The 13,165-nt window shown below is 33.8% G+C and overlaps 2 protein-coding genes across 3 annotated transcripts; both read right to left on the bottom strand.

The window, feature by feature from the left end:
* Nucleotides 1-944: 944 nt before the first annotated feature.
* On the bottom strand, nucleotides 945-4,686 carry LOC114416948 (G-type lectin S-receptor-like serine/threonine-protein kinase At4g27290). 2 transcript variants are annotated; one of them, XM_028381997.1, is made up of 7 exons: nucleotides 3,272-4,686; nucleotides 2,735-2,842; nucleotides 2,465-2,622; nucleotides 2,178-2,388; nucleotides 1,820-2,057; nucleotides 1,582-1,732; nucleotides 945-1,498 (listed from the first exon to the last, which is right to left on the bottom strand). In XM_028381997.1, the coding sequence occupies exons 1-7, from the start codon at nucleotides 4,545-4,547 to the stop codon at nucleotides 1,190-1,192; spliced, it is 2,451 nt and encodes an 816-aa protein (XP_028237798.1). In that variant the 5' UTR covers nucleotides 4,548-4,686; the 3' UTR covers nucleotides 945-1,189. The 2 variants fall into 2 exon arrangements, with proteins under 2 accessions (XP_028237798.1, XP_028237799.1); XM_028381998.1 differs by lacking the exon at nucleotides 2,735-2,842.
* Nucleotides 4,687-7,364: 2,678 nt separating this feature from the next.
* LOC114416951 (G-type lectin S-receptor-like serine/threonine-protein kinase At4g27290) lies at nucleotides 7,365-11,398 on the bottom strand. The gene is made up of 7 exons (XM_028382000.1): nucleotides 9,862-11,398; nucleotides 9,266-9,376; nucleotides 8,991-9,148; nucleotides 8,701-8,911; nucleotides 8,363-8,600; nucleotides 8,122-8,272; nucleotides 7,365-8,041 (listed from the first exon to the last, which is right to left on the bottom strand). Exons 1-7 carry the CDS (start codon nucleotides 11,114-11,116, stop codon nucleotides 7,733-7,735), a joined length of 2,433 nt encoding a protein of 810 aa, XP_028237801.1. The 5' UTR covers nucleotides 11,117-11,398; the 3' UTR covers nucleotides 7,365-7,732.
* Between the last annotated feature and the right edge of the window lie 1,767 nt (nucleotides 11,399-13,165).

Genomic DNA, 13,165 nt, shown 5'->3' with positions numbered 1-13,165 from the left:
AAGGGTAAAATTGTATTTTTTTGGCAGACTATTCTTGTTATAAGATGGTTTTCGAAAAATCGTCTTAGAATGATAGTTTTTGAAGCGGTTTTCGCAAAATCGTCTTAGAATAATTATAATTATTTATCGAAATGCCACCGCGTTTCTTTATAAGATGGTTTTTTATCAACCGACTTAAAATCAGTGTCGTAAAAATTAATTTTTCTAGTAGTGAAACGGGTTTAAATGCAGTAATGATTGCTTATAGTGTAGCATTTATAAGGTTTTATTATATGCAATAACAATGACAAAATTGAGGTCTATTGAAAGGCATTGATGCATAAGGTTACTAGTTTTAAAGATACTGATTGACATTTATGCTAGGATTAATTAAGAGTTGTTAAAAAGATGAGTCAAACAAGTGGTACATGGTTACTTGCATCACCAATCTGATAAGAGACTTAGACTGACGATATGTTCGGTTTCCAGTCGAACCAATCAAAGCCGAGTTTAAGAATATTGATCAAATTTACTTAACTTTCTCTTCATCTCTCTCAAGTGCTCACAAATTATATTTGTTCCATGAATTCACCTATTTTGAAATAAATGTTTGTGTATGGCTTAAATGGTTTTTCTCAACTGTTTTTTGGGGTTGCGGAGGGTGGTGGTTTCCTTTGACAAGTAGGTCAAACTTTTATACAAAAGTTCTATGAAAAAAATAATTATTTTTAACAAGGAAAAGAGAGAAAAAATAACTTTAGTCAGCTTTTCTATAACTTATTAGCAAGTGCAAAAATCATGGTAATAAGTATTAGGTTGTTTTTCTTTTGACAATACTATCAGTTAGTCCAACCACGAAAATTAATGAGCCCCAGCATATTTAATACTCATGTACAAAGTTACAGGTACCAACACTCGTTCAACCTGCTACAAAAATCTTCTAACTTTTTTGCTTTCTTATGATGTGTAGAACAAGTTAAGAAGGATCTAAATTGCTTCATATATCTGGAGATGTTTCAGAACTCTATTCTAGTGCAGATAGCAATATTATTGTCTTCAAAGTATGCTTATCTCATACACTTATTTGGATACATGAAACAAAGGCAAAGCTGGTAATCATAATAGAACTTTCACTAGTTATGTATAATGAAAATAGCTGTTATGTTTCACATTATAAGGTGAAGCCCTAACATTTGCTTGCCTCCATTCCCTATCTTGCATCTAATATTGTGATGGACAGTTCATTAACTGAGCACAGTTTGTGATTTGCCGATGAAGAATTTGCTTCAGATGTAACATCCTTTTCGGTGTAAAAACCCGGAACCTTAGGCTTTGACAATAATTTATCACCATTCAAGAATAAACCCACGGATGACATGTCTGGTCTATCTTCTGGTCTTTGTTGCACACATAGTAGGCCTATTTGTATGCATCGTATGATTTCAGAGAGTGTGCATTGTTCTCCTAACACTTCATCTAATAGTTCCAGCGCCCTCCCTTCGGTCCATAATCTCCATGCCTGAGATGGTGAGAATTAAATTAGTAGGAGTGAAACAATTCAATTTATACTGATTAGAAACATAGTCAGATAAGTGTGCTTACATGCCCGAGAAGATTATTGTAGTGTTGTGGGTCTGAAAATTCTCTGTTTTTCTTCCCACTTACAATCTCTAGTAGTATCACACCATAACTAAAGACATCTGATTTCACTGAGAAATGCCCACGTGCAGCATACTCAGGAGGTATGTAACCACTGAACATAAAATTTTAAAAACAAAATAATTAAACTTGATGGAAAATTATCAAAGAATCATAATCACATAGCATCAAACTAGCTTACTATGTGCCAGCCACTCTATTTGTCTTTGCGTCGAATTGATCTCCCAAAAAAGATCGAGCCAAGCCAAAGTCTGATATTTTGGGATCAAAATTTGCATCTAGTAAAATATTGCTAGTTTTTAGGTCTCTGTGAATAATCCTCAGCCTAGAGTCTTGATGAAGATACAAAAGTCCTCGAGCAATGCCACTAATAATGTTGAAACGCTTATGCCAGTCTAGCAATTTCCTTTTGGTTTCATCTAATGAAAAAAAGACTAGCATTTAGCAGAGCAGTTGCAGATTCAATCATTTCATAAAACCACAATAAAGAAATAAGAATATTTTTATAGATGTTTAAATCAAATAGTATAGACTCAAACCAAAAATAAAGTAGTCCAAGCTTTGATTCGGCATGTATTCGTAAATTAACATTTTTTCTTCTCCTTCGATACAACAACCCAGAAGTTTTACAAGATTACGGTGCTGAAGTTTCGCAATCAATGCTACTTCATTTTTGAATTCTTCTAGCCCTTGTCCAGATTCCTTTGAAAGCCTTTTCACAGCTAACACTTGTCCATCTATCAGCTTTCCCTGAAAAAAGTCATCAGCTAAACTTAAAATGTTTTTAAGGAAATTAGAATTTCTGGATATTGGTTTTCTTTATCACCTTGTACACTGGTCCAAAGCCACCTTCGCCAAGCTTATTTTTAGTTGAAAAGTTTTCGGTAGCATTAGCTAAGACTGACAAATTGAAAGTTGGCAAATCACCATCTTCCTTTCTCGGTTTACTTTTGAAATGCTTGTTGTAAAGTTTTCTTGCTGTCCCTGATTGGTTGGAAGATAGCAAACATTATCATGTAATATACATAGATTTTGTTTTGTTCTTTACTTTTCCAATTATGTTATATTTGATGGTAAATTATATCTATGTACTTACATGGATTTCTTATTATAAATACGGATGCACATATGAGAAATCCGAAAATGATTACACCAACGATGATTTCTACTATCTTCTTCTTGATATTTCCATGGCCAGCATGGTCTAAAAGAAACACAGCATGATCAGTCACCAACTTTAAGCACAACAGTTGTGCTGACAGAGTGAGGAAAAAAACATTGTATTTAAGTTGCAAAAATTTATTAGGGAACAATAGTAAAAATTGAGTATTTATTAAGGATAAAAAATAGACTTAGCCCAACAAATAACATGCATTACTAAACTTTATTTGCAATTGTTACCAAAAGCTTGCAACGAACATCGTATAGTCCCCCCTTTCAATTATTTTCTTTACTTCGGCATGGTATTCCATGCCTCAATAATAGAACTTTTAACTTACAATTGAATGTTCCCACGGCCTTCCTTACTCCACCCTTTTCTTTTAGAATAATGCAATGATTAACAAGAAATCAAACAGGAAATGAAACCAAAGACATTAATGGCGAAAATCAAAATCAAAAATGGAACGTGTACCTAATTCTGAAGCTGGGACTCTGACAAACAAGTCTTGTCCCCAATCAGAGAATTTCCTCATGTCAACCAGATCATTAGACCAAAGTAGACAGCCACTCCCTCCATCACGGATATCCAAATTTGTATATGCTGTACAGGAACAGGTTGTAAGACATGACCTCTGACATTCATCAAGGTTCATGGTTTTATTATACCGTGATGCAGATGTGTCTGGCAATTTCAAATGTTTATATGTAAAGAAACCATCTGTATAGCTGTTCTTGCAATTTGATTTATTCCTTGGAACACAACCATCGGACCAGACTGACATATTCCATTGATCAGGAGACTTGGGAACATAACCTCTCAAGCATTCACAAGTTGGTCGGTTACCATCAAAATTGCATATAGAATTTGCTCCACAAAAGGTATAATTCTCGCATTGATCTTCCTCCCCAGTTGAGGCGATTTTCCTTGTGGTTCTTTCACTTGACCAATATAAAGACTGCCCTGTGCCTGAAGGAGTCAGTTTATATACACTGAAGGCCCATCGAGCAACAACGTCGTACTCATAATACACCTCTTTTTCATTGATCACAAATTTTTGTGATGTTTCATGAATTGGACCTGGATATCCAACTAGATACAAGCCATTCCATGATCCTATTCTGGTTCTTATATCAGGTCCCTTGAACCGTACTAATTGTGGATATCCTGTAAGTTCAATTTTTGAAGTATATTCTCCCTCAGCTGGATCTTCAACACTTTTCCAAGATGTAAGATATCTTTCTAGACCAGTCTCTATGTTCCACCCAAGCTTCATTCCTGACATCAATGTATCAGTTGGATAATCAAAACTCTGCCACAAGAAGCTGTTCTCGTTAGTTTCATGTCCATTTTTCACTACAAAATTTCCCGAATCCAAAAGATAAGCAACTGGATTATTCACTGCTTTGCTTGATATATTGGATGACCAAATGGTGCCATTTGTAGGACTGAGAAGCTCAAGAATCCCTTTCTCATTGAGTTTGAGAACTCCTGAGTTATTCTGAAGAGGTGTGTTTCGGTTAGCCACCCATACCACTGTGTAAGGGGATACATTTGTGTACCATATAGCCAAGTATCGTCTTGTCGAATTTCCGGGACTGAAGAAACCCAGTTCAGTAATTCCACCAGCTGAAACCAAAGTCTCACCATCTCGAATGGATTGACTCACTGCTAAATGATTTACGGATCGCAAAGTTGAAGTTGAAGTTGTAGTTGTGTAAGAGATTAGCAAGAACCAAATAAGTAACATCGTGATGCTCCCTTAATATTTTGGCTTCTACTAGTAGAATGACAATAGCATAGCATGCGAAGGAACATAATAAACTGATGTGGAATATGGCTCGTAGAGTAGTGCCATGACAACATCATTTGATGTTAGAAGAAGACTGTGCCAAGTCAATGACAGAGTCCATTATTGTAGAGCTGTAGCATAGAAACATATTTTCATACGATTTGGCATTTTTCTATTGAAAAATTATGTTATCTCAATTATTATTATTATTATTATTATTATTATTATTATTATTATTATTATTATTATTATAATTATTATTATGATTATTATTATTTCACTAAAATAAAAACCAACAGCTCATCGCAAAGAGATGTGGACTCGCGTTCGTGCATTTCATGTAAAAACATTTTTGTAATATATAACACTGCAATCTTCAATGATATTTCTTTTTTTAGTTCGTGATATAAGAAAGGAACACAACATAAATATAGTTGGTGGTTTCCATTGTGAAGTTGAATGTCATTTTTTTTCTTAATGTCTCCGGTAAATGTAATAATGTTGACATTCTCAACCGCGTGGGCATTTGATCCTATATCAGATGTTACAAAGATAGGACTGAAAATGAAATAAACCAACTTAAAATTAATTTGACAATCAACCTATTAATTAACATGATCAACTTGGCTAATTATCTAGTATTAACTATCTTTAAGGACAGAGACAATCCAAAAACAATATGTACAGGAATGAACCGGGCAGATTTTTTTTCGAAATTATATTTCAACTAAATTGTTGGCAGATACTGTAGCAAAAGGCTGGGTTTTGGCAAGAATATATAACCACTACAATGGTCTCTTACCCTGAAAAAAATTGGTATGTTATCTTTTATGCTAGAATCTCCTATATATACATAATTGTTTTGAAGAAATTGGCATGTTATCTTCAGATATAAAATTGGTGAGTTATGGAGAGTGTCCCATCTTTGGTAATGGATTGGCAGATTGCCATTGTCAAAAATTTTAAAAGATATTGCATAATGTATAGTTATCCATCTTATCGTCCATTTTATAAATTAATTTGACAACTATATATAAAGTCAAGCATTTTATAAGCATAAGATGGACATCGTGTTTTTCAATTTACTGAATTTAGTGTGAGGACGATAGTGGAACTGAGCATATGTATCATATCCCAAAGTAAACCTAACTCCAATTCTTTTTTTTTTTTTCATATCTATGACTAAACTTGACGAAGTCAAAGAAATCCTCAGGTAGCTCTCACAATTAATAATGTTGAACTATTACAACCACTAGCGTCTACTTTATCCAGGATTGATCTGTAAAGGCTCAAAATAAATAGTTCAAGTCAAGCATTTATTATGCCTGTATTCATAAATGAACTTTAGTTAGATTACTTTTTAAGACCTTTAATTTATAAAATGGGTTCTATTTGATCTCATTTTTCTTCTCTAATCTTTAAACATTTTAAAAAATGATAAAATATATTTTTGATCCCTCAACTATTTAAATTTTTTGTTTTTAATCTCTCAACTAAATGTTAATTGATCTTGGTCCTCAAACAATTTTTCCTTTTCGATTTTCATTCCCACCCGTTGTAACTCTGTTAAGTTGCTAGCTGTCTGTTGAGGTGAGAAATTAGGGATTGCCACATGGTCATTTTAATTGATGTGACTTTTTCTCAACTTAAAAAACATGTTTTATTTATTTTAATAAAAAATCCATCATTGTCTCTCTTCACCTTCAACTACCTCTTGATGACACCACCCACCACGATGTCCACACACATTCCCACTTCCTCTCCTCCACATTGGAATGACCTAGCACTGCAGTTTGATTTTATCATCATAATCAAATCAATCACGAGCTCTATCGACCACCGTAACAATTCGAAAGGCCACACACATTAAGAATAGTTTTTATATATTTTTTATTTTTTTACAAGAATTATAAGGTTGATTGGGTGATAAAAAGGAGAAGGAAGGAGAAAAAAGTTGCAAGTTCAATTCTCTCACTAACAAAATACTAAAAATTGACAACTAACATTTGCCAAAACAAAAATCATTAATTTTACATCCCCAGTCTGTGTTTTCCAGTTATTCATGTTTAATGGAACGTAAAAGCAACTAAACATTGTGTTGATAATGCCTGCTCGGCATCCCAATTGTTCATGCAAACATACAGCTGATAAAAGAAATTATTCTATTGTTTGATTTTGTAGAAAGTTAAAGAAAAAATATGTATATACAACAATATAAATATATAGTGAAAGGATGATTCATTTTTATATTTTTCTTTCCAAAATATGTTAGGTTACAAAAATAGAGGGGTTTCTTACCTTTTTTGGGCATTCTTTCCTTTCCGAGTGCTAAATATATAGTGAAAGGATGATTCGTTTTTGTACTTTTTTTTCCTTCCATAACAGTTTGAAGCAAACGGATATTAATTACCAGAATGTGACTTAAGCCACACCGTATGACAAATCTAGTGAAAGGATGATTCATTTTTTATATTTTTCTTTCCAAAATATGTTAGGTTACAAAAATAGAGGGGTTTCTTACCTTTTTTGGGCATTCTTTCCTTTCCGAGTGCTAAATATATAGAGAAAGGATGGTTCGTTTGTGTATTTTTTTTTTCCTTCCATGACAGTTTGAAGCAAACGGATATTACTAGAATGTGACTTTAGCAACGACCGTATGACAAATCTAGTAATGGTCTCAATTAAAGGGTGCCAAATAAAAAAAAAATCGTGTTTAATAATGAGTATTAGTTTGTTTTTCTTTTGACACTACTATCCATCGATCAGACCAACCTTGAAAATAAATGAGTCCCAGCATATTTAATACTCATGTGCAAAGTCACAGGTACCAACACTCTCAACGGGTTACAAAAAGCTTCATACTTTTTCGCTTTCTTGTAATGAGCGGAACAGGTTCAGAAGGAGCTAAATTGTTTCATATCAAGATCTGGAGCAGTTTCATAACTATATTCTATTGCAGAGAGAAACTAACAATTATTGTCTTACTTATAGTATGCTTATCTTATGCATTTGTTTGGATACATGAAATAAAGGTAAAGAGGGAGCTGATAATAGACATTTAACTAGTTGTGTGCTCTAATAACTGATATGTCCCCCACATTGGAAGCTGGAGCCTTAATATTTTCTTTAATTTCCTCCTTTTCTTATCTTGCATTTAACACTGTGATGGAAAGTTCATTAACTGAGCAAAGTTTGTGATTTGCCGATGAAGAACTGGCTTCAGATGAAACATCCCTTTCAGTGTAAAAACCAGGAACCTTTGGCTTTGACAATAATTTATCACCATTCAACAATAAAACCACGGATGACATGTCTGGTCTATCCTCTGGTCTTTGTTGCACACACAGTAGGCCTACCTGTATGCATCGTATGACTTCAGCGGGCTCGCATTGTTCTCCTAACACTTCATCCAATAGTTCCAACGCCCTCTCTTCACTCCATAATCTCCATGCCTGAGATGGAGAGAATTGAATTAGGAGTGCAACAATTCAATTTATACTTATGAGAAACAAAGTCTTATTAGTCTACTTACATGCCCAAGAAGATTATTGTAGTGTTCTGGGTCAGAAAATTCTCTGTTTTTCTTCCCACTTACAATCTCTAGTATTATCACACCATAACTATAGACATCTGACTTAACTGAGAAATGCCCACGTGCAGCATACTCAGGAGGAATGTAACCACTGAAAATAAAATTTTGAAAGCAAAATAATTAAAACTTGACAGCAAATTATCAATGAATCATAATCAGATGGAACTTTTAACTAGCTCACTATGTGCCAGCCACCCTATTTGTGTTTGCCTCAACTTGATCTCCCAAAAATAATCTTGCCAAGCCAAAGTCTGATATTTTGGGATCCAAATTTGCGTCCAGTAAAATATTGCTAGGTTTGAGATCTCTGTGAATAATCCTCAGCCTAGAGTCTTGATGAAGATACAGAAGTCCTCGAGCTATGCCACTAATAATGTTGAAACGCTTATGCCAATCAAGCATCTTTCTTTTGGTTTCATCTAGTAAAACACAGACACATCTTCAAAATTTTGTATACCACACAAATAAGAAATAAGGAGATTGCCATAGATGTTCAGAAATAATTGTAAGGGTTCCAACCAAAAACAAAGTAGTCCAAGCTTTGGTTGGGCATGTATTCATAAATTAACATTTTTTCTTCTCCTTCGATGCAACAACCCAGAAGCTTAACAAGATTACGATGCTGAAGTTTTGCAATCAATGCTACTTCATTTTTGAACTCTTCTACCCCTTGTCCAGATTTCTTTGAAAGCCTTTTCACAGCTAACTCTTGTCCATCTATCAACGTGCCCTGAAAAAAAAAGTCATCTGCTAAACTTAGAAAGTTCTAAAGGAAATTAGAATTTATGAATATCAGTTTTCTTTATCACCTTGTATACTTGTCCAAAGCCACCTTCTCCGAGCTTGTTTTTAGTTGAAAAGTTTTGGGTAGCATTAGCTAAGACTGACAAATCAAAAGTTGGCAAATCCGCATCTCCCTTTTTCTGTTTAATTTTGCAATGCTGGCAGCAAAGTTTTCTTGCTGTTCCTGATTGGTTCGAAGGTATCAGTATTTAAACACTAACACATAATAAGCATGGATCTTGTTTTCTTCTTTTGTTCCTAATAGGCTATATTTGATGGTAAATTATATCTATGAACTTACCTGGATATTTTTTTATAAATATGCATGCACATGTGACTAATCCAAAAGTAATCACACCAAGTGTGATTTCTACTGTCTTTTTCTTGATGTTTCCATGGCCTGCAGCATGATCTAAAAGAAACAGCGCATGATCAGTCACCAACTTTAAGCACAACATTTCAATTGATTGAAGTTAAAAAAGTGAATCTGTGTAATAACTTAGATACAATAACTTAATAACTGTTTGTATTTTTTTTCAACTAAAATTGAAGTTCAACATTGGTAATCTGTGGAATAAAGGTTGACATTAAAAAATTATTTGGATTACCAAGGTTTGGAGAATTACAAAAAAAAACACCCAAAGTACTGTATCTAAATTTTGTCTATCTCGCAACCGACATATCTTTATGGAAATCATTGTCTTCGCTTGAGTGTGGCATTTCACGGCACAATAATTGAATCATTGTTTAACTAACCTCTGAATGTTCTCACCGCCTTACCCAACTCCATCCCTTCTCTCTTATAACAATGAAATAATCAACAAAAATTGAATAGGAAAAGAAAGCAGAGATATTAAAGGAAAAAAATCTAAATTAAAATATAAATTGATGGAGTACCTAATTCTGAAACAGGGACCCTGACATATAAATCTTGTCCCCATTCAGAGAATTTCCTCAAGTCAAGTAGAGTGTTAAACCAAAGTAGACAGCCACTTCCTCCATTGCGGATATCTAAATTCGCATATGCTTTACAAGAACAGTTTTCAAGACATGACTTTTGACATTCATCAAGGTTCATAGTGTTACTAAACCATGACGAAGACGTGTCGGGCAATTTCAAGTGTGAGTACTTCAAGAAGCCATCTGTATAACTGATTTTGCAATCAGATTTGTTCCTCCGAATACAACCATCAAACCAAATTCGTATATTCCATTCATCAGGAGACTTGGGAACATAACCTCTCAGACATTCACAAGTTAGATAGTTATCATCATAAATGCATATAGAATTTGCACCACAAAAGGCATAGTTCTCGCATTGATCTTTCTCCCCATTTTGGACAACTTGCGGTGTGCTTGTTTGGTTTGTCCAAGAGAAACTCTGCGTTATGCCTGATGGGGTAAGCTTGGATACAATGAACATCGATCTTTTAATAATCTCGTACTCATAATACACCTCTTTTTCATTGACCACAAATTTGCGTATCAATAGAGGAGTTGGAGATGGATATCCAACTGTTGTCAAGCCATTCCACGACCCTGTTCTCATTCTTATATCAGATCCCTTGAATTCAATCATTTGAGGTAACCCTCGAAGATCAATTTTTATAGCATATTCTCCCTCAGCAGGATCATCATCACTTTTCCAAGAAGAAATAGATCTTTCTAGTCCAGTCTCTAAGTTCCATCCAAGTTTTATTCCTGGCATCAAGGTATCACCCGGATAATCAAAACTCTGCCACAAGACGCCGTCCTCGCTATTTTTCACCACAAAATTTCCCGAATCAAAAAGGCAAGCAATTGGGTTATTCACTGCATTGCTTGATACAATATTGGATGACCAAATAGTGTTGTTTGTAGCGTTGAGAAGCTCAAGAACCCCTTTTTCATTGAGTTTAAGGACTCCTGATTTATTCTCAAGAGGTGTATTTCTGTTAGCCACCCACACCACTATGAAAGGAGATACATTTCTGTACCATATACCCAAATATCGTCTTATGGAATTTCCGGGACTGAAGAAACCCGCTTCTATAATTCCACCCGCAGAAGCCAAAGTCTCACCATCTCGGATGGATTGAGTCACCGCTAAACGGTCTACTGAAGTGGAAGTTGTAGTCATGTAGAAGAATATAAAGAACCAAATAAATAACATTGTGATGTTATGGAACCAATGATTTCTAAACTACACAAGCAAACATGATGAAGTCGGCCTCAACAATATTTGGAACATTGAGGAAGTTGATGTTGAAGTTGAATGTCTGTGAAAATAAGTTCTTGTGATTATGCAGAGGATTACCATAATATAGAATGGAAAATAACTCAATAAACTGCAGAAAAATCGAGCAAAAGGAAAGATTGGTAAGTCACATGTCATGACAACGCCCATTGTTATCAGAACACCAGTCAGTCAATGACGGAGTCCTTTTGCGTTGAGAAAAGCATAATAGAAGTTTAATATATAGGATTGCTAGTTGCCACGAAAGATATCCTTCCAGTACCAATTCTTGAATTACCTAGACTCTACGACAGAGTTGTTAATGAAGTGTGTATTGAAAAAAATTATATTACTTTTCTTTTTTCATTTTGAGAAATGATATCATGAAGATGATCAACAATGAATTAAAAAACAAAAAATAAAAAGACAATCGAAGATGGGCAAAATACTCTTGAATTAATTACAGTTGCTTAAAACTTCTAAATATTAACAAAAATAATCATAAAATATTTTTAGTCCTTATACTTCAAACTATTTCTTTTTAGCCCCTATGTGTATTATTTTAATGCCTTCAAGAGTATATTGATGTTTGGGTTCAATTTATCTAACAATAAGAAAAGAAGTTTAAATATTTTTTTATCCTTGTAAAATATTATTATTTTTTGTTTTGGTACTTCTAAAATTAATTTTATCAAAATGTATTTGTAAAATTCTTTTTTCGTATTGTCACTACAACAAAATATGGATCTTACGGGTTTTTTTTTTTTTTTGCTTTACCAAGGACTTAAACCCCCGTTAAATACGTTACGTGTAGTTGTTTCTTCCGTTGGTAAAGGGTCAGTGGCAAATGTATTACCCCCGTTAAATACGTTACCCGTGATTTTGAAACCCCTGGTAATTACCAGGAGTTTGTAACCACCGTTATATTATAAAAAGGCCCTACACATATTAACTTGGCACTTATGGGTTTTATTGACCCCTGTTAATACCATTTTTTTTAAAAAAATAAAGGCTTAAATATTCTTTCCTTATTTATATATATATATATATATATATATATATATATATATATGTATGTATATGTATGTGTGTGTGAGAGAGAGAATTTCATTTTTGATTATTGATAAAAGAAATTTTTTGTTTTCCCTCCTTGATATTTAAAAAAATTTATTTTTGATCCCTGTGGTTAGAATTTCTCTAGTGATTAGTGATGTTAACATTAGATATTTTTAAAACTATGATTTTCTGATGGGTTTAAAACCGTCAATATTGATTTTAAATTTTAAATTATAATTTTTTACGGTTAAAAATTAACATAATCAATTAAAGGAGAAGAAAAGGGATATCAAGTCAAATCTACAAAAGAGAGATAAAAGAAAAATCGCCACCCACCAACCCACCTCCATCATTTGATGTCACACATCAACCCTGCCACCCTCATTTGACGTCACGCACCACCTCCAACTACATGCAGATCTGATCGTGCATGATTCTTCTGCCTCCAAACACATGCACCCTTACACCTTTAACGACACCAGCGGGACCCCTACCAGAACCGCCACATGTCATCTCCGCCCAACCCTGATGTTGCCACACCACATGCACTGTCTTGTGTATATTCTTTCTTTTTTTCGTCCATCTCTTGTGTTTCTATGTTCTTCTTTTTTTGTTTTGATTGTGCATTGTATTCATGTTGTTCCAGAGTTTCGATTGTACATGTTCATAAATTCTTCTTAATTATGTTTGATTTGAATTGAAATGACACTATGAAGGAAAAAATGAAATGTATTTCAAATCCTTCTATCCTTCTTTAATTGATTTTGGTGGTTTTACCCACCAAAATTTATAATTTTAATTCAAAAATAAATAATGGCATGTCACCAATTAACATAGAAATTCTAACGGCGGGGATCAAAAATAAAACTTTTTAAATATCAAAAGCAAAAACGAAGAAAATTTTTTTATCAGTGATCAAATAAGAAATTT

Source organism: Glycine soja, chromosome 6 (assembly GCF_004193775.1).
Source record: "Glycine soja cultivar W05 chromosome 6, ASM419377v2, whole genome shotgun sequence".
Taxonomy (NCBI): domain Eukaryota; kingdom Viridiplantae; phylum Streptophyta; class Magnoliopsida; order Fabales; family Fabaceae; genus Glycine; species Glycine soja.
The sequence above is the reverse complement of the archived record's forward strand: the minus strand, read 5'-3'. Positions and strand labels throughout refer to the sequence as shown.